General features: G+C 42.0%; 1 protein-coding gene and 1 pseudogene across 1 annotated transcript in view; both read right to left on the bottom strand.

Annotated features, from left to right (window-relative positions):
• Positions 1-15,541, bottom strand: part of LOC126243034 (prostaglandin reductase 1-like) — a 46,601-nt gene extending 31,060 nt beyond the window's left edge. The window contains exon 1 of the mRNA XM_049948133.1: positions 15,233-15,541. Within this exon, the coding sequence (XP_049804090.1) occupies positions 15,233-15,427 (195 nt within the window). The 5' untranslated portion in view covers positions 15,428-15,541. The remainder of the gene's footprint in view (positions 1-15,232) is intronic.
• Positions 15,542-20,933: 5,392 nt separating this feature from the next.
• The window catches only part of LOC126208564 (prostaglandin reductase 1-like), a 32,073-nt pseudogene continuing 30,495 nt past the window's right edge, over positions 20,934-22,511 (bottom strand).

The following is a 22,511-nucleotide window of genomic DNA, read 5'->3' as shown; positions in this document are numbered from 1 at the left end:
AGCTGCTCAAATTCTTAATTTTAACCTTTTATACACATATGACACATCAGAACACACGGAAATTTTCCGATAAATATTATACTCTTATCAGTTATCTTTTGTCTGTCATATTTGTTTATAAACAGTATTTTCTATGAATGAGATTTTCACTCTGCAGCGGAGTGTGCGCTGATATGAAACTTCGTGGCAGATTAAAACTGAGTACCGGACCGAGACTCGAATACTTGACCTTTGCCTTTCATAGGCAAGTGCTCTACCAACTGAGCTGCCCAAGCACGACTCACCACCCCCCCCCCCATCCCTCCTCACAGCTTTACTTCCACCAGTACTTCGTCTTCTACTTTCCAAACTTCACAGAAGCTCTCCTGCGAACCTTGCAGAACTAGCACTCGTGGAAGAAAGGATATTGCGGAGACATGGCTTAGCCACAGCCCGGGGGATTTTTCCAGAGTGAGATTTTCACTCTGCAGCAGAGTGTGCGCTGATATGATACTTCCTGGCATGGGAAAGTAGGAGACTGGCGAAAGTAAAGATGTGAGGAGGGGGCGTAACTCGTGCTTGGGTAGCTCAGTTGGTAGAGCACTTGCCCGCAAAAGGCAAAGGTCCCGAGTTCCAATATCGGTCCGGCACACAGTATTAATCTGCCAGGAAGTTTCAGTACTTTCTATGATTTTCCTCCGTTTTCGGGTTTATAAGTGTAAGTGTAACAAACGATTTAAATTATACATTAAATAATTTCCTATATATTTGCCCGCGAAAGGCAAAGGTCCCCAGTTCCAATATCGGTCCGGCACACAGTATTAATCTGCCAGGAAGTTTCAGTACTTTCTATTATTTTCCTCCGTTTTCGGGTTTATAAGTGTAAGTGTAACAAACGATTTAAATTATACATTAAATAATTTCCTATATATCTAAAGTTTGCAGTTCTGCCGCCACTTTTAATGTTTCTTTGTGTATTCAGTAAGAAAAGCTGTTTTTAACTGTGTGAAATCCACTTTTCAGCCTCTCATCTAAATATGTGAATAATTTCAGTGAATCTACTATCACAGTCCGATACAGTTGTACCAGATGCACCCGTAGACACCTCGGTAGTTTCAATCGCATAATGTGTTGCTGAGGTATTCACTTCCACAGTTTAGGAATTGTTTATGACATTTAACTTACAATAACTTATAAACTAATGCAAATATAGAAGGTGCGTCTTCACACATATATGGTTTGATATTTATTAATTTTGGGGCAAGTTTTATTTTTGCACTGCACTCGAAAGCTGCCATGAGATACGAGCAGCCGTTGTGCTGCCCAACCGACGGGTTTTTCCCAGTCATGCGGTCACCTTAGCGGCCGGTGTACGTCCGGAGATAACCCCATCTGTGGAGCACAGGGTGAAACTGGCCCTCCACGTGCTCTTGCCAAGTTGATTTCAGCTGTCAACACGAGTATAACCCGATCTTAGCTGCCACCTATGCGTCCGCGGTCGCATGTTTCTGATTGAATAAAGTGTCTCTCCCCTTTATAATAAGCTGTCGTGTTACAGTGGACAGCCCGGAAGATAAAATCTGTTGGATTAGCCTCACAAACTCTCTTCTGTCCGAAGTAGTGAGAATAACAGTCCGATGAACTCATTGCCGGGCAATTAGTAAGTCCTTTATCCTCGTACTTTTCTGCGTATGTTGGGGCAAGGTTTCTTGGTGGAAGACGACGATTCTAATCTTCTTGCTTCCACACAAGTTCGGACTGTGATGAAAGTTCGTATGTAGAATGAATTACTCTTTGCTCTAACTATTCCAGAAGTCTGCTGTTAATTTCTGCTGGTGCTTTAATTCTTTCACCAAATCAGTTGAGTTTGATTGCTCGATCCCTCTTTCGAAAGTATTAACTCATCCGTCTACTAAGAAGTGCGCTGGCGTGAGCACTTCGTCATCAGTCTCGGAGACAAGCAGTCGAGCAGATTTCGACTTCAGGACTTAAAACAAATATTTGAAACCACTCCTACTCCAGACTGCTTCGCCTGTGTACTTTACGACGGCATCGTTTTACTGAACCAATCGTTCTTTCCCGACAGCTTCACCACGAAGCTGCGCGTGGGACAGTCAATTTCCAGATGCAGCGTTCTGCTTGCAGCGATGAATACTTCGGCTTTCTTCTGGGAGGAGCGATAATATTCTCGACGACGGAGCAGGGTAGCGCAGTGGTTAGCACATTGAACTACTGGACTGCCATTCGGAACGACGACGTTTAAAACCCGTGATCGGCCCTCTTGGTTCAAGTTTTGCCTGATTTCCCGAAATCGCTTAAGGCAAATGCCGGGAACTTTCCTCCAAAGGGCACGGCCGCTTTTTTTGCCCATCTTCCTATGACCGGGCTCATGCTCCACTCCAATGACCTCGTTGTCGACGGGACGTTAAACACTAATCTCCTCCTCGCACCATTAATCCGGACGGTTGTGGGGGCGGAGGGGAAGGGTTCAAACTTTTGTGATGCTAGAAAAAGTAGCAATGATACTCATACGTAAAACTTTACCTTAATCTCTGATATTTAATTGCATTATGAATAACTACTAAACAGGTATAGCCTAAGTTAATAATTTAGAAAATAAAATGATGAAGACCAGTAAAATAAGATTATTGTCTGCAGTAATGTACATTTACAACAGCCTAATGAGCTGAGACTTTCTTACAGCTTATGTGTTGATGATATCATTAATGATGCACCGGAAGTGGCAATGGGATTGCACAGAACACGTTCAGAGAGTGCGCTTGGTAGTTTATAGCTGATGACGTACTTTAAGATAGAATAAGCCATATGAGAAGACGACTCTTCTGATTTGTGACGAACAACATTCTTAAAGGAACGCAAGTCTGCAATAACAGCGTTTACATTTATTCTTTAAGTCCTAACATCAAACACCGTTCTTTACAATTATTATCACTGAATTCTTGAAATTTCTAAACATGTTCTTAGTCTTGTCATTTTCACACCCTCTTTACTGAACAGTTGCTCAGTTTTATTACTCATACTTCCGACAAATTTCCCTAGCTTTCATAGTTTGATTCTTGTTTTCCGTGAATAGCACACTTTCAACCTCCGTTGCATCCACATATAGATTTTTGATTTTGTTTAGTGTCTCATTTTCCACTTTGTCTTCATCGCAATAGCAAAGGAAGTTATGTGACTTTAATGTACCAGTGTTCTAGAAACAAATACAGAGAATGGCGAAGTTTTGAGAGGGACTGTTTTGTAAAACTTTACGTAAGTTTGAGACGGCATTTAACGTATCACCCAAAATCTCTAAACCTGCAGTGACATTGTAAGATATCATTTCTAACAGGATTCCTCCCGCAAGACCTGTTAAATCCGCATCCTTGTGTATATGTTCTCGTGACATCGTAATGGACTTGTAGCATAGGAACATAGAATGTCGACAGCTTCGGGTACTTTTAAAAGAGTTCGGTCTCAAGAACACTGAATTTCAAGCAATACATTTTCTCGTTTAGAATTATAAAAAAAATTTTATAAATGATTTTACTATATGTTATGCGCTTTTTATTATTAGAGGTTTCTTCCTGCAGTTGGTGTCAACAACTGAGAAAAAGTGTGCTCTGGAGTGAATGTGCGGCGCTCGTGCCCCCTTTTCTCTAATATAACCGAACGCGGGCCCCCAGTGGCAGATCCATTAAAGTTAGCAGCACCATCGGAAGGGCATTTACAAGTTCAACGATAGAAAATTTTCGACATTGCAGTTCACTGACAATTACTGTAAACATAGATTCAACTGTAATACTCTTTAATTAAACCAAAGATTAAAACCTCCACTTCACTTCAAAAGACGGAGACAGCACAAGATAAGGAACTATGGAAGACTGGTCACTCCGGTTAGAAACACTTATTGATTGGTGTTTCATTAAGTAAAAGTATTTATCATGGAGAACTGTTTCATATTGGTTATCTAGAACATTACCAATCCACTTTACCGATTCTGAAACAGAATATTTGCAAACATACGTACCGATAGAGGTACTCAAGAGGTACTCAAGGTACCCTCCGCCACACACCGTCAGGTGGCTTGCGGAGTATGAATGTAGATGTAGATAGAGATCTTTCACTCAGAAATTTAATTCATTTTTCAAGATTAATGTCGCTTTTTGGTATTATCTTGCGAACTGGAGGTTTATATTTGGTTTTGTGGAGAATTTCTTCCTTACTAACAAGATATACATTTCGAGGATAATGGAATGTAGTCAAATTAAATCGGGTAATGCTGAGGGAATTAGATTAGGAAATGAGACACTTAAAGTAGTAAAGGAGTTTTTCTATTTAGGGAGTAAAATAACTGATGATGGTCGAATTAGAGAGGATATAAAATGTAGACTGGCAATGGCAAGGAAATCGTTTCTGAAGAAGAGAAATTTGTTAACATCGAGTATAGATTTAAGTGTCAGGAAGTCGTTTCTGAAAATATTTGTATGGAGTGTAGCCATGTATGGAAGTGAAACATGGACGATAACTAGTTTGGACAAGAAGAGAATAGAAGCTTTCGAAATGTGGTGCTACAGAAGAATGCTGAAGATAAGGTGGGTAGATCACGTAACTAATGAGGAGGTATTGAATAGGATTGGGGAGAAGAGAAGTTTGTGGCACAACTTGACTAGAAGAAGGGATCGGTTGGTAGGACATGTTTTGAGGCATCAAGGGATGACAAATTTAGCACTGGAGGGCAGCGTGGAGGGTAAAAATGGTAGAGGGAGACCAAGAGATGAATACACTAAGCAGATTGAGAAGGATGTAGGTTGCAGTAGGTACTGGGAGATGAAGAAGCTTGCACAGGATAGAGTAGCATGGAGAGCTGCATCAAACCAGTCTCAGGACTGAAGACCACAACAACAACAACATACATTTCGGATTAAAGAAGACACTGTTGGGCGATGTAACACTTTCTCAGTTTCATTTTTTTAATATTATGCTCATGAATTGGAGTGTTTAATCCCTGTAATTTAGAATTTTCAGATGCAAAGGGTTTGGTAGATTTTCTGACTTGATGTGCTTTTCTAGTATTCCCCTGCTTCAGTAGCTTTTCGAAATTTGGCCTAGGGTACAGAAATGAACACACTCTTAGTTTCTTTCAGACCTTAGTTATTATTTTTCAAATGCATTTCACACAATTTGGAAAAAAGCCTCACCCCAATCGCGCTCAAATTAAAGCCAGCTGCACCTACGCTCCCATTTTCGGTGATACTTAATTTCGTGTTCAACACTTTATTTGGGATGACGACGTAAGAATGGATCAGAAAAAGTACATGTTTCCGTTCGAAGACTGAAGAAGAGAATCTAAAGATTGAGTATGCAAATCACCATAACATTCGCAAGTATTTGTTTCAGTAGAATCTAACTCGCCTACGTCTTCTGCAACAAGCTGTCTTTTACAAGGAAAGAAACCAAACATAGACTGTTGCTTCGACACTGTATTATTGCAACTGAAAAAATTTAATTGCACTTGTTTGTGAAGAAATTGACAATTCGTTCCATTCCATCGTGGCTGCTGACACAGTGAACAATGTAAGAACTGAGATAAAAAAACGGTCTTGGTTGCGAAGGATAATATGTTGTTTGTTGTGGACTTTGGTCCAGAGGCTGATTTGATGCAGCTCTCCATGTTACTCTATCCTGTGCAAGATTCAAAAAATCTAATGGCTCTGAGCACTATGGGACTTAACTGCTGAGGTCATCAGTCCCCTACAACTTAGAACTACTTAAACCTAACTAACCTAAGGACATCACACACATCCAAGCCCGAGACAGGATTCGAACGTGCAACCGTAGCGGTCGCGCTGTTTCAGATTGAAACGCCTAGAACCGCTCGGCCACTCCGACCGCCCTGTGCAAGATTCTTCATCTCCCAATACCTACTGCAACAAACATCCTTCTGAATCTGTTTAGTGTACTCATCTCTTAGTCTCCCGCTACGGTTTTTAACCTCCACGCTGCCCTCCAATACTAAATTGGTAATCCCTTGATGCATCAGAATATTCAATACCAACCGATCCGTTCTTCTAGTAAAGTTGTGCCACAAATTTCTCGTCTCTCCAATTCTATTCAATATCTCCTCATTAGCTATGTGATCTACCGATCTAATCTTCAGCATTCTTCTATAGCACCGTATTTCGGAAGCTTCTATTCTCTTCTTGTCTAAACTATTTATCGTCCACGTTTCGCTGCCATACATGGCTATACTCCATACAAATACTTTCAGAAACGACTTCCTGACACTTAAATCTATACTCTATGTTAACAAATTTCTCTTCTTCAGAAACGCTTTCCTGGCCGTTGCCAGTCTACATTTTATATCCTCTCTACTTCGACCATCATCAGTTATTTTGCTCCCCAAATAGTAGAACTCATTTACTACTTCAAGTGTCTAATTTCCTAATCTAATTCCCTCAGCATCACCCGATGTAATTCGACTACATTCCATTATCCTCGTTTTGCTTTTGTTGATGTTCATCTTATGTCTTCATTTCAAGACATTATCCATTCCGTTCAGCTGCTGTGCCAGGTCCTTAGCTGTCTCTGACAGAATTACAATGTCATCGGCGAACCTCAAAGTTTTTATTTCTTCTCCATGGATTTTAATTCCAACTCCAAATTTTTCTTTTATTTCCTTTACTGCTTGCTCAATATACAGATTAAACAACGTCAAGGATAGGCAAAAACACTGTCTCACTCCATTCCCACCATTGCTTCCTCGTCATGTCCCTCGATTCCTATAACTGCCATCTGGTTTTTATACAGTTTGTAAATAGCCTTTCGCTCCCTGTGATTTACCCCTGCCACCTTCAGAATTTAAAAGTGAGTATTCCAGTCAACATTGTCAAAAGCTTTCTCTAAGTCTACAAATGCTGTAAACGTAGGTTTGCCTTTCCTTAATCTGTTTTCTAAGGTATGTCCTAGGGTCAGTATTGCCTCACGTGTTCCAACATTTCTATGGAATCCAAACTGATCTTCCCTGAGGTCGGTTTCTACCAGTTTTTCCATTGTCTGTAAAGAATTCGTGTTAGTATTTTGCAGCCGTGGCTTATTAAACTGATAGATCGATAATTTTCTCATCTGTCAACACCTGCTTTCTTTGGGATTGGAATTATTGTATTCTTCTTGAAGTCTGAGGGTATTTCGCCTGTCTCATATATCTTGCTCGTCAGATGGTAGAGTTTTGTTGGGCCCGGCTCTCCCAAGGGTGTCAGTAGTTCTAATGGTATGTTGTCTACTCCCGGGGCATTGTTTCGACTTAGGTCTTTCAGTGCTCTGTCAAACTCTTCACGCAGTATCATATCTCCTATTTCATCTTCATCTACATTGCCTTCCATTTCTATAAAGTTGTCCTCAAAAACATCGCCCTTGTATAGACCCTCTATATACTCCTTCCTCCTTTCTGCTTACCGAGCGAGGTGGCGCAGAGGTTAGACACTGGAATCGCATTCGGGAGGACGACGGTTCAATCCCGCGTCCGGCCATCCTAATTTAGGTTTTCCGTGATTTCCCTAAATCGCTCCAGGCAAATGCCGGGATGGTTCCATTCAAAGGGCACTGCCGACTTCCTTCCCCGTCCTTCCCTAATCCGATGAGACCGATGACCTCGCTGTCTGGTCTCCTTCTCCGAAACAACCAACCAACCAACCTTTCTGCTTACCCTTCTTTGCTTAGAACGGGGTTTCCATCTGAGCTCTTGATATACATGCAAGTGGTTCTCTTTTCTCCAAAGGTCTCTTTAATTTTCCTGTAGGCAGTATCTATCATATCCCTAGTGATACGCTCCTCTACATCCTTACATTGTCCTCTAGCCATCCCTGTTTAGCCATTTTGCACTTTTGTCGATCTCATTTTTGAGACGTATTTATTCCTTTTTCCCTGCTTAATTTACTGCATTTTTATATTTTCTCCTTTCATCAATTAAATTCTATATCTCTTCTGTTACCTAAGGATTTCTATTAGCCCTCGTCTTTTTACCTACTTGATCCTCTGCTACCTTCACTATTTCGTCTCTCAATGCTACCCATTCTTCTTCTACTGTATTTCTTTCCCCCATTCTTCTCAATCGTTGCCTAGTGCTCTCTCTGAAGCTCTCTACAACCTCTGGTTCTTTCAGTTTATCCAGGTCCCATGTCCATAAATTCCCACCTTTTTGCTGTTTCTTCAATAACCTACAGTTCATAACCAATAGATTGTGGTCAGAGTCCACATCTGCCCCTAGAAATGTCTTACAATTTAAAACCTGGTTCCTGAATCTCTGTCTTACCATTATATAGTCTATCTGATACCTTCTACTGTGTCCTGGCTTCTTCCATGTATACACCATTCTGTCATGATACTTGAACCAAGTGTTTCTTTTGTATTTTGTATTTTGCCGAATTATTTGCATCGTTTTTTGGACTGCGTGCGCAGTGACCAGTTTCTGAAACCTCAGAATTCCTTTCCTAAAGCCAAACCGATCGTCATCTAACACATCTTCAGTTTTCTTTTCCATTCTTATGTATGTTATTCTTGTTAGCAACTTGGATGCATGAGCTGTTGTCAACTCTTCCAGTATTAGGAATTGTGTGCATGATATTTTTCCGAACGTCGGATGGCACGTCCCCAGACTCATTCTACACCCAAACGTGTATAGTGGCTTTCTTGCCACTTCCCCAATAACTTTTGAAATTCTGGTGGATTGTTAGCATCCTTTCTACCTTATTTGATCTTAAGTCCTCCGAAGCTAAAATCTAATACTGAACCCTCTATCTTTTCCAAATTGACTCAGTTTCTTCTATCACATCAGAAAATTCTTCCCTCTCATAGAGTCCTTCAATGTAATTTTTCCACCTATCCACTCTCTCCTATGCATTTAACTGTGGAATTCCCTTTGCGTTTTTAATGGTACCTCTTTTGCATTTAAATTCACCGAAGGTTGTTTTGACTTTCCTACAGGTTGAGTCAGTCATTCTGACAATCATTTCTGTTTGATTTCTTCACATTTCTCTTGCGGCCACTTCGTCTAAGTTTCCTGCACTTCCTATTTATTTCATTCCTCAGTGACTTGTATTTTTGTATTTCATAATTTTCCTGAACAGTTTTGTACCTCTTTCATTCGTATTTCAACTGAAATATTTCTTTTGTTACCCATTGTTTCTTCGCAGTTACATTCTTTGTACCTATGTTTTACTTTTCAACTTCTGTGATTCCCCTTTTTAGAGATGTCCATTGTTCTTGAAGTGCACTGCCCTCTCAGCTTTCCTTATTGCGTCCTCGTTGTTCCTTAGTACTTCTTTGCGTACTGATTTTCCCTGACTAATCACTTCAGCCTACTCTTCATCGCTGCTACATTGTGATCTGAGTCTGTATCTGCTCCTGCATACGTCTTGCAATCCAGCTTCTGATTTCGGAATCTCTCTCTGACCATGATGTAATCTAACTGAAATCTTATTATATTATCCGGCGTTTTCCAAGTATACCTCCACCTTTTGTGGTTGCTGAACCGAGTACTGCCTAATGCTGGCTGAAATTTTTTACAGAACTCAATTACTCTTTCTCTCATCTCATTCCTTGTCCCAAGCGAATATTCTTCAGTAACCTTTTGGTCTACTTCTTATCCTACAGAAGTCCCCCGGTCATTTCCTTTTAGGTACTGTATTACCCTTTCCAAATCCTCACATACTTTCTCTATATCTTCGTCTTCAGCTGGCGACGACGGCATGTCTACCTTAACTGTCGTTGTCAGTGTTGGTTTGCTATCGATTCTTATAAGAACAACGCTGTAACTGACCTGTTGATAGTAACACACTCTCTGCCCTATCTCCCCATTGATAACGAATCCTACTCCCGTTATATCATTTTCTGCCACTGTTATTGTTACCCTATCGCATGTGACGAAATCCTTGTCTTCTTTACTTTCATTTCACTGGCTCCTACTATATCTAGATTGAGCATTTGCATTTCCCATTTCAGATTTTATAGCTTCCACACCACCTTGAAGCTTCTGACATTCTCATGTTCCCCTCACCCCTGGCAAGCCCCTCCCGAAGATCCGAATGGGGGAACAATCCGGTAACTTTTGCCGTTGGAGAGATCAGCATGATACTTTTTAAATTACAGGAAAAACGTCCTGTGGATACACATTATGGATCTTGAATGCAGTGGTTCCCATTCCCTTTTGCATCCTTTTCGCGTTGATCATTGCTGATTATCCCCTTTTTAGGGGCAGTTTCCCACCCCTAGGACAGGAGAGTGCCCTGAACCTCTGTCCGCTACACCGTCCTCTTTGACAAGAGCGTTGACAGGATGAGGGTGACTTCTTATGCCGAATGTTTTCGGCAGCCCTTGCTTATTATTAATCAAAATTTAATCGTGGGCCGGTTCTGAACCCGTGAGCGAGGACTAATCAAAGACGCTACCCCTAGGCCACTGGTGTGCTAGATGTCTACCATCCGCGGAACGAGTAATTGAAGTTTGAAAATAAAAATCTTTGCATCCAAGACAGTATTTTTATTTTATATTGATAATTATGAGATATATATTTTTACAAAATTGTTAAGGCTTTCGTGGCCACTTGTTGACAAACTGCCTATTGGCTTCTGTCTCGGGTTCTTCGGCCGACGTTCATCTAACGATTTTTCTGACGTTTCGCCAGCACGAGTGGCTGGCATTGTCAAAGCTTCACCCTCCATTGCCGGTGGTGAACTGGAGGCGAGCTCGCGGCCGCAGACTATATGTACCTGGCGCGCCAACGTCCGAGGGCTTCTCCGCGGTCATTTCCGGTGCGGTTCTCCTCTTACTACCTGCGACGGTCGTTCGCTGCAGTACGGGAAGCCAGGATCCGTTTACCTTAAGGCTTTGCTGTTTCTTGTTGAAACTGTTCGTATGTTTTTGGATTTCTACAGCTTCTCTGAACAAGCGCGTGTGATAGTGCTTCTCTACAGCCAGAACTTCCGTGTCGGCGAATTTTATTACGTGGTCGGTCTCATTCAGTGCGTGCTCTGCCACGGCCGATTTCTCCACCTGCCCCAACCTGCAATGTCGCTTATGTTCTTTGATCCTGGTGTTAATGGATCGTCCAGTCATTCCGACATAAACTTTTCCGCATGTGCAAGGTATACGGTATATTCCCGACATTGCAAGTGGGTCTCTTTTCTCCTTCGCCGATCTAAGACACTCTTTGATCTTCCTTGTCGGTTTGAAAATCGTCTTTACGCCGTGTTTGCGCAATATACGGCCGATTCTGTCCGTCACTCTGGGAATGTATGGCAGAAAGGCCGTACCCGACATTTCTTTTTCTGGTTCCTTACTTCGCCGAGTGTTTGGCTCTGTTACACTTCTAATGTAATTTGTGGAGTACCCATTGCTCCTCAGAACAGTTTCCAGGTGAGACAGAAGCCAATATATATATTTTTTTCTTTTTCTTCTTTCTTTCCTTCTACTTCGCTTAGTCTTCGATGATTTAGAGTATTTGTTGTTTTTTCGATAATATGAAACCAAAAACTGATTTTTTAAATTAATATTGCTACATCAGTCTCTTTTACCTGAGTATGCAAAAATGTCAACATATATTTGATCTTCTTTGTAATGCTTTTGTGAAATTCGCTGTGTGTGAAAACGTATGTAATACGCAGCAAAGCTATGTGCAGTGTGTTACTGGAGCAATATCGGTAGATGGCAATGGAATAGTGACATTAAGTGCACCGTCGTTGTGTGCTCGCCTGGCTTGCGCAATCGTTCTAGAAAAAGCAGCTGAAAATCTACGGCCGCGTTCTTATTTTTTCGATCACTGTGTAAACTAAATTTCGACGTGGACGTTACAAACCGAAATGGTGGACCGTGGATACAGTGAGCGTCATTGAGTACTACAAACAGCAGTGATAATGCTCAAGCGAATTGACGGTAACTATCGCTGTTAGACAGTATTGTTTTGCACGTAACTGATTCCCACGAGTTAATGTACTTTGAACTTCTTATCTTGTGTGGAACTTAATGAGCAGCCTCGTGCGTTAAAACATGGATGTTTGTCGGGGGGACTTTTGAAGTGTTTATAACGTATGGTTCTGTTTCCGCCAGGACTTTGAAATTGCGATTGTCACTGCTAAAATCGGACGGACTGTAACTTCGCGATCGGCGAGTAAATGTGCTTTCTACACTGCTTTGAAACTGTGTACGGGACGTGAGAATCAGAAACACGAGTGTAAAGAATGTTATAGTCATACACATATTAATGTCAATTTATACAACACCCACTACGTCTAACTGGTTAATGACAAAACAGATGCAGGGCAAGATAATATTATCATACACTGAGGAAGACGATTTATCCTTTGTAATTTCATAGTTGATGGGGCTACAGTAATAGGCTGCCAGCATCACCGAGTGGCTGCTGACGTCACAGTGCATCGTCTACAAAAAGATAAGCTCGAACGCTAAGCTCTCTGTCCCTGTAAAGACTCAAAGAATTTCGTGTAGCTTCAAATGTAATGTCTTTCTCTATTGCGATAAGCTTTTCGCAATATTTGTTTTCCTTAGAAATCAGTGTAATTTCAGTGAAGTGTATTTACTATCTATGCTGACATTGTTGATCCACCATTAACATTAGCTGTTGCCACTTACTACCAACTCCTTATTTATTCATTTTATTGCGGTTATTACTGCAGGTGTATCACGTATTATTTTCATAGGGTGTGTTCTCATGCATGTGTATAACCTTTTTATCGAGCGTATGTGGCGCATTTACGTGTTTTGTTGCGGAATGTCCCATGCTGCCTATATTGTGATGGACACTACCATTAAATTATGAGCCCCTAACAGTCAAAAAAAAATGGCTCTGAGCACTATGGGACTTAACATCTATGGTCATCAGTCCCCTAGAACTTAGAATTACTTAAACCTAACTAACCTAAGGACAGCACACAACACCCAGCCATCACGAGGCAGAGAAAATCCCTGACCCCGCCGGGAATCGAACCCGGGAACCCGGGCGTGGGAAGCGAGAACGCTACCGCACGACCACGAGATGCGGGCCCCTAACAGTCAGAAAAAAAATGGTTCAACTGGTTATGAACACTATGGGACTTAACTTCTGAGGTCATCAGTCCCCTAGACTTAGAACTACTTAAACATAACTAACCTAAGGACGTCACACACATCCATGTCCGAGGCAGGATTGGAACCTGCGACCGTAGCAGCAGCGAGGTTCGGGACTGAAGTGCCTAGAACTGCTCAGTCACAACGGCCTGTTGACTAGTCCCAGTTAGGCGGCTCATCCGCCATTGTTACAAGACTGGTGGGACATTCCAATCTGACAGCTGACGTTATTTTACGACTTACTCATGAGCAAGTGCGGATTTATTTGGCTGCTAAGGTTATAACTGTACGAAATTAGAGGCATTTCCTTATTTAATACGAATTTATTTGAGGGAATTATCGTGTTTTACGTTCTCTAGGTGTTGGTGGCCAAACTTTGGCTTGGTTACTTTCGTTAAATTTGAAAGCAAAACTATTTTTTGTTAGTTTAAATTATCGAAATTCACTGTCCAAATCATGGAGAGTATATCCCTGAGAACCATCTTCTTTACATATGGCTCAGTTCGCGACAGGACTGAGGAACACAGCATGTTATGGCTTAATTTCGTTACACTACCGAGTCATTTTATTCACACACTTAAATTAAATTCTACCAGTTCATAAAACTAGGCGCAGTACTACCTAACTAAAGCGCATTGTGCATTGTAGTGCTCATACTAGATCCTCCAGGGCTAAGTAAAAATGAGCAAAAGAGTATTAATTTCAAATTGCTGGTGAACTGAACATTTAATTGACTAAATTGACTGTTACAAACGTCTTAGTGTGTTCGCAAGTATTTCATGTGTTTTCATTCTAGTAACACTGGCATAGCAGAAGTTTTTGTTGTTAGGTTAAGAAGTCATTACGAGCTATCCTGGATTCATACGAATTTATTATGATATAGTGATTAGTGTTCATATGTCAAAAGTGGAAACGAGTTTAATTCATCACCCCATATCTTGTTACCGTGAATTGAGTATCGACTGCAAACTAAGACCTTAGTAGGATAATGAGTTCCATGTGAGAGCAACTCATTTGTAAATTATATCACATATAACCAAAACAGAAACTGTTTCATGATTTCAAATTGAATTAAAAGACTGATTTCACTACTAACATTTATTCAGCAGATGCTGGAAGACGAAAAGATCATGCAGTGCACATTCGTCAGTAATCCAAATACATTAGATGAATTAATATAGCTTAGACTCTCAAAATCAAAGAGCAGTTTTGGAATCAGCACCAAAATTCGTTTACGGTGAGGCACTTCACTCGTAAATTGGGAGTCCCTTTCAATTTTGGGAGATATTCACTTATTATATTTTGTTAACATGTGACAAGAGGGAATCAACTGTGGTTACTACCACATTATTATATCTGAAACCGAATTTAATATACAACAGAAAATCTGAACTGAATATAAATAAATGAAAAAAGCCTTCAAGTAGGTTGAGTATATCATTTAATACTTGTTTTACATTGTTTTGTGACAAAACTTTCCTTAAACTGGTGGGCGAGACACTTATTTAAAAACATGTTTTGTAGACGCCAGGATTCAGTTGACAGTGAGTTAATGTTGTGGTAGGTCAGGCTGATCTACAATTGAAGTCGTGCACAGATAAATGGGCTGACCCCCCAAATGTAAAAACTTAGAGATAAGTATTGCCATCAGTTGCTAGCTACGGAAACTATCAAAATTGACATTAGTCTCACCCTTAAATATCACATTAGGACATTTAAAGGTGAGACCAATGTAAATTTTGATAGTTCCCGTACCCAGGAACAAATGGCAATACTGAACTCTAATTTTCCACGTTTGAGGGTTAGCCCGTTTTTCCGCTCATATCGTCAATTCGTCTAACTTGTGAAAACCAAGCAAAAGTAATTTTGAAAATACAAGAAAGCATGTCCAGTATTAGTAATGAGGAACTTCTGATAATAGCTATAGCAGCCACAGCACAAGTAAACTTCCGGGTTACAGACCTGAAATCGAGTGCCGCCAACGAATTCATCACATTACGAACGAGGAAATTCTTAGCGTGGGGCTGTGAAATAGTTGTTTTTCTATAGGTAGCGTCAGATGGGACAGAAGAATGAATAGGAATTTAGTGCAACTGTTAGCTGAATTTGACAGACAAATGCAAATAGTACGTACCTGTGGTCCGATCATGGTAGCCCCAACCTTGTGCGTGTACACCCTCTGGTAGGGGTCGACACTGATATACTCCGCCTGGCACAGTATCTGCCCATTCTTCAATGATGGTAGTTCTTCTTTCTCTATACTGAAGTCGTCTACTTTCGGCTCCCCTTTGAAGAGACTTGCAATGACGAACTTGCGTGCCTTCGACATAGATGGCTGCTGCGTCAGTTACGTACGGTAGTATTTCGCGACTTGTTTAGCTGCCTTCAGATGGAATAAGTCGGATGTTGTCGTAGCTGAAGCTCTCACGTAGCTGCTGCCGACGCGAAGTCTTTTGCAAGATTATACGCCGAGCCAGGTCTCTTATATCAGGTGGCTTGATGATGCAATAGTCAAGGACACTAGGGTAGCTGCGAGGCGGCCGCCATCTGTGTACGGACCGGCAGAGAAGGCACCGCTGCGTCATCCAAGCATATCAGCGAGACAAGTCCTCCACATATTCCGAAGTCCCATTGCGACATGCCGTATTGAGCGTCGTAACATTTCGAATAACTTCCTTGTACCGCAACGATGATATCTTGTTTATTGCCCGATGTATTATTAGCAGCAGCACCACACCACCGCCGAGTCTTTAAAGAATCCATCTCCCATATAGAAAACAGCATTTCTAAATTTTGTTGTAAGTCGTTAAGCGCCCTCATTACTAAACACTGGATGAGTGTAGTCTTCGTAATTTGCCCTTCGATTTAAGAAAAGTTAGTTTTTCACGCTTCTCAATGTTTAAGATGTCATGTGTTTTGAGATAGTCATTTCCTCTGCTATTGCCCGCATCTCGTGGTCGTGCGGTAGCGTTCTCGCTTCCCTCGCCCGGGTTCCCGGGTTCGATTCCCGGCGGGGTCAGGGATTTTCTCTGCCTCGTGATGGCTGGGTGTTGTGTGCTGTCCTTAGGTTAGTTAGGTTTAAGTAGTTCTAAGTTCTAGGGGACTTATGACCACAGCAGTTGAGTCCCATAGTGCTCAGAGCCATTTGAACCATTTTCCTCTGCTATTCAACTCTCAGTTGGAGTGAGGGAAAAACGACTATAATTGCCTGCATCTTCACGTACATCTACATGGATAATCTGCAAATCATATTGAAGTGCCTGGCAGAGGATTCATCGAACCACCTCCACAATAATTCCCTATTACCACACTCTCGAACAGGGCGCTCGAAAACCGAGCACCTATATCTTTCCATCGAGCTCTGATTTTCCTTATTTTATTATGATGATCGTTTGTCCCTATGTAGGTCGGTGGCTACCAAATATTGTCGCATTCAGAGGAGAAACTAGGTTATTGGAAATTCTTGGGGAATTTTGCCGCAACGAAAAATGCCTTTATTTTGATAGCGTACATCCCAAATCCTGAACCATGTCCGTGACACACTCTCCCTTATTTCGTGATAGTGCAAAACGTGTTTCTCTTATTAGGACTTTTTCGATGCACTTCGTCAATCATATCTGGTAAGTGTCCGAGACCGTGCAGCAGTACTCCAAAAGAGGATGGACAAGGGTAGTGTAGGTAGTCTGTTTATTAGAGCTGTCACATTTCGTAAGTGTCCTGCCCATAAAACGCAGTCTTTGGTTCGCCTACCCCGCAACATTTTCTATGTGTTCTTTCTAATTTAAACTGTTCGTAACTGTAATACCTAGGTGTTCAGTTGAATTTGCGGCTTTATGGTTAGACTGATTTATCGTGTAACCAAAGTTACTCATGTAGATAACCTAACACTTTTAATTGTTTTGGGTCACTTGCCAGTATTCGCACGATTCAGATATTCTTTCTAAATCGTTTTGCAGTTTGTTTTGATCTTCTGATGACTTTACTAGACGAAAAACGACAGTATTATCTGCAAATAAACTAAGATAGCTGTTCAGATTGCCTGATAAATCGTTTATATAGATAAGAAACAGCAGAGGGCTGTTACATACGTTGGGGAACGCCAGAAATCACTTCTGTTTTACTCGATGACTTTCCGTCAATTACTACGAACTATAACCTCTCTGACAAGAAATGACATATCCAGTCGCAAAATGAGACGATATATTCCCCTAAGCACGCAATTTCGCTACAAGTCGCTTGTGCGGTAGACTTTCAAGCTTTCTGAAACCTATAAAAACGGAATCACTTTGAAATCCCTTGTCAATAGCACTCAGCGCTTCGTGTGTGTAAAGGGCTAGTCGTGTTTTACAAGAAAGATGTTTTATAAATTCGTGTTGACTGTGTGTCAATACAACGTTCACTTCGAGGTAATTCATAACGTTCGAAAATAACATATGTTCCAACATCCTTTATGCCTCCGTATAGCCCGCATCTCATGGTCGTGCGGTAGCGTTCTCGCTTCCCACGCCCGGGTTCGCGGGTTCGCTTCCCGGCGGGGTCAGGGATTTTCTCTGCCTCGTGATGGCTGGGTGTTGTGTGATGTCCTTAGTTTAGTTAGGTTTAAGTAGTTCTAAGTTCTAGGGGACTGATGACCATAGATGTTAAGTCCCATAGTGCTCAGAGCCATTTTGAACCTCCGTACAAGCTCTAATTTCTCTTATATTCGGGGTCCTTAAGTGAAATGTATGTTGGCGGTAGTAGTATCAGTCTGCAGTCAGATTCAAACGTCAGTAATGTACATTTTCTCAATAGTGGTCGTCGAGAAGAACATCGCTTTCCTCCAGACATTCCAGTTTGAACTCCCGAAGCTCCTCCGTAATACTTTCGTGTTGTCCGAACGTACCGTACAAATCTTGCAGCCTGCCTGTGTGTTTCTTTTATTTCTTTCTTTAATCGGACCTGGTGCCTGTCCCAAACCGTCGAGCAGTGCCCTATAAACGGGATCCTTTACCGAAGAACAAAACTTTCTTACAATTCTCCCAGTAATCCGAAGTCGATCATTCGCCTACCTTACCACAATCACGAGCAGTGACAGGACTGACTGTTACCGGTGGTTTTTTCTGCAGCTAAGCTAAACCAGTCGCCGTTTAACGGAGCCTCAATTTTTTTCCAATCTTCTGTGTATTATACTTGTCAGCACCTTGGATGTATGAGGTGTTACACTGACTGCGATACTTTCCGCACTGGCCGACTCTTGCTATATTCGCAATTGTGTGGATGATGCCTTTTCGGAAGTCTCATATTATATCGCCAGTCTCAAACATTCTACGCATCATCATTAATAGTCGTTTGGTTGCTACGTCCACCAATGGTTTTAGATATTCCAATGGAATGCTATCAATCCCGTCTGTCTTACTTTATCTTATGTCGTCCTAAACTCTTTTAAATTCCGATTATAATACTATATCCCCTCCCTCTTTCCTGTCGACTCCTGTTTCTTCTTATATCACGTTATCAGTTGGGTCTTTTCCTCCACTCCCCCCCCCCCCCCCCCACAACTCCCCGTCAGGGACATGTCTTCAGTGCACTCTTCCCACCTATCCGTTCTCTCCTCTGCAATTAACAGCGGAGAAACCATTGCACATTTAATGTTACCGCCCTTTCTTTTAGCTTCAACGAAGGCTGCTTTGACTTTTCTCTATGTTGAGTCAGTCGTTCCGACAATTATTGCTTTTTCGATTTCTTCACATTTTTCACTTAGCCGTTCGGCCTTAGCTTCCCTCATTTTGTATACACTATATTCCTGAGTGGCGTATATTTCTGTACTTCTGAATTTCCCTGAATATTTTTGTAATTGTAGTTCCTTCTTTCGGCGATCAAGTGAAGTATTTCTCCTGTTACCGGTGTTATTTCTTTGCAGTTACCTTCCTGGCACCTGTGTATGCTCTGCCAATAACATCTCAATATTTTACTGTTTAATTACATTTATTAGCTCTAGACTGCGCACTCTTCATTCGAAGTAGACCAGTCAGAGAGCTAAGCCAGTGCAAATGTTTACCTCAGACAAATCCCAACAACAGCTCATCCAGTCACATTTCTTCAACTTCTTAGGCCAAGCACACTTTTTGGAAATGAGCCGAACAGAGAGCTTCGTATCGCTTGGATGGGAGGGGTATACCATCATTCTCGTCCAGTGGTATTGGTAACTTCATAGTGTCTGAGTGACATAGGACATTTTCGCACTATTGCCAGTGTTAGTTATTTACATCGGGTGCTTAAAATGGGGAAACGTTATCCTATGAGAAGCTTCAGAGGATAGAGTAGCGTTATTTTCCTTGATTTTTCTGTTTTCGATATACCTTTCGCGAGCAATATATCCCTAAACATATGTGAATGACCACGTGGGAGTCGCAACAGGTACTAGCGTAATGCCGTAGCGGCTTTTTTCGTCTTACTTTTGTTTGCTAAATCTGGCAGTATTTGTACATAAATTGTAAAACCATATACTATAGTTTTGCACTGTAGATGTTGTTATTGTTGTCGTGGTCTTCAACCCAAAAATTGATTTGGTGGAGCTTTCCATCTGTCCTCTGCTGACTTTCCTATTTAATTTCTGATAACCAACCCTACGTCTTCTTTTGTATTCCTTTCCCCGTTTCAGTCCATCCTGTCCTGATGCTCCCTGTGAAACTCTCAACAACGTTTCCCTCACATTATCCAGGTCTCATCTGCTTACGTTCCTACTTTTGTGACGGCCTTCGTAGCGACAACACTTCGCTGTAGAAACGGCCTACGAAGTCACCGCCACACTTTTAATAGCGGGCCGACCGGTCCGCTGGAACAGTGAACAGAAAGATGAAAACCCAAACACTCGGATTAAATGAAAGTCGGTACTTATCTTTATTAACGACGATACAGAACACAGTGGTGAACATGGTCTACAGAAATCTGTCTAGTTCGAGTCGGAGCGGCTAGGTCAGCGTCGGCTGACGACAAACAACAACTCTGCTGCGATGAACACACAACTGACTAGCAGGTACACAATTCGGTGGCGAGTATACAACTGAGCGGCGAATCCAGAACTGCCCTAGCGCTCGCGACTCCAGCGCTTAAGAAGCCAGAAGCCAGCGGTGGCGCGCGCAGACTTGCGGCGATTTCCTGTATCGCTGGCGCTGCTTATGCGGACGGCGTCCGGACTTTGGTGCTGCCAACCTTTTTGGCAGCGGGCTCGGTTGGCATTACTGGCTAGGATATAACACCTACATTTCTGCAATTTCCACAGTTCAGATGTGCAATTCACGAGAGTCGACATTTGCCCCTGGAAATATCTTGGAGTTAAAAGTGTGATTTCGAAATCTCGGTCGTACCTTTATGCGATCAAACTGAAACATTCCAGTGCCACCAGGTCTCTTCTAAGCATAAAATCTTCTTTCATGATTCTTAAACCAAGTGTAATCAATGATTCATTTTAAAAATAATAACTCTCCACTTCCACTGAAAACGTCGTTCCAAAATAAGAGCATATAAATGGGGAGGAAAGAAGTAATACTTTTAGATAGGGAGAACGGAAGGACAAAATAATGTGTGGAGTAAATTGGAAATGACTCACTTGTTATTACAACGTCAATCTTTATTCTAAGAGAGAAATAACAAATTTACAGCCACACAAAGGACTACTGGAATCAACTATGCCGCTTACTTACAAAAATCAGAGTATTGCTGGAAACCTAATGTAATATTAGCTGGTGACTGGCTTTCCATTTGTAGTATGTGCCCAATTTTGCACAAGTATCTCCTCCCAGTTTCCTTGAATCAGTGCTCTAATCTTCGAATTCCAGCCAAACATACGAATGACGTCACACCTTGACGACAGCTTTCCCCAGATTTTCACCCCTTAGCACACCAATGAAAGCCTCTGGCGTGGTGTCAAAGCCCTCTGTGACCGTCTCCCTGTATTTGAGCTTTCCCTCCCTGACCCACTGTGCCATCTCCAGGAAGGCCTTGTCCCACTGGTCCAGCCACCGGGCCACCATGAAACCCTCCATTACGAGTTCCTTCCCGACCATGTGCATCTGGACGACGGTCGCCACGGCCTCCTTAGTGGCGTTGTAGACGAAGATGCAGCCGCACAGGGATATGCGGCCGCGGTGCAGCATGTTGCGTTTCACCGCACTGCTCTGTTCGCCTCCCACGTTGTCGAAGTAGACGTCGACGCCGTCCGGGGCGGCCTCCTTCAGCGCCTTGTCCAAGTTCACCGTCTTGTAGTTGAAGGCGTGGTGGAAACCTAGCTCCTCCTTCAGCCACTTGACCTGCAAATAGGATAAGACAAAGGGAGAAAATTATTAAACTGCAACAAAAGTGAAAACATGGTGCGTTGATGCTTAGAAGCACAAGGTACGTACGATGGAGAAAAAACACTAGAGTAATGAGTGCTTGACCATAAATTCGGATGCTAGCCAAGCCTGCACATTGCACTGTTGTGTTTGACCACGAATGGCACATGTGAAATGTACCCAGTACGCTGCAGTTGTCAGTCGTGATTACAAAGGTGTTAAGTGTATTTTTGAGTGCATTATGCCGGAGATAAGTGAATTACAACGAGGGAAATTTGTTGGTCCTCGTATGGTGGATGCTTCTGTAAATAAGATAGATCAATCATGTGATGTTTTAAGAGGCGTCGTATCGAAGATTTATACTGCATATAGGGAAAGCGGAAAAAGGTCATCCGCTAAGTCAATGCGGATGAAAGTTTGTGTTAAGTGACCTTAAGAGACGGTCATTGAAGAGGATTGTGACGAAAAGTAAGAGCATGACGGCTGAAAATGTCACTGTAGAACTGAATGTCATAATCATTGTGAAACCTGTCAGCAAAGAACAGGAAGTCCACAAAAGGAAAAGTAGTACTGAGACCGTATAACCGGAAAAAATGGTGCAATGGAAGTAAGCCACTTGGTAGGATAAGTTTTCAGAATGAAATTTTCACTTTGTGGCGGAGTTTGCGCTGACATGAAACTTCCTGGCAGGTTAAAAGTGTGTGCCGGAAAGTCTCGAAAATTTACCAGGCCGTGGCTAAGCCATATCTCCGCAATATCCTTTCATCCAGGAGTGCTAGTTCTGCAAGGTCCGCAGAAGAGTTTCTGTGAAGTTTGGAAGGTGGGAGACGAAGTACTGGCCGAAATGAATCTGTAAGAACGGGGTGTTATTTGTGCTTGGGTAGCTCAGATGGCAGAGCACTTACCCGTCCGTGAAAGACAAGGTCCTGTGCGCGAGTCTCGGTCGGGCATGCAGTTTTAATATGCCAGGATGTTTTAGGATCAGTTTTCCTCCCAAAGCTGTTTCCAATTTCTGAGCGCGTCTACGTCCCAAAACTGAAACACGGCGGTAGTTCGGTGAAGATTTGGTCTGCCATATCCTGGAATTCCACAGACACCGTG

Source organism: Schistocerca nitens, chromosome 1 (genome assembly GCF_023898315.1).
Source record: "Schistocerca nitens isolate TAMUIC-IGC-003100 chromosome 1, iqSchNite1.1, whole genome shotgun sequence".
NCBI lineage: Eukaryota > Metazoa > Arthropoda > Insecta > Orthoptera > Acrididae > Schistocerca > Schistocerca nitens.
Note: the sequence above shows the minus strand (reverse complement) of the source record. Positions and strands in the feature narration are given on the sequence as shown.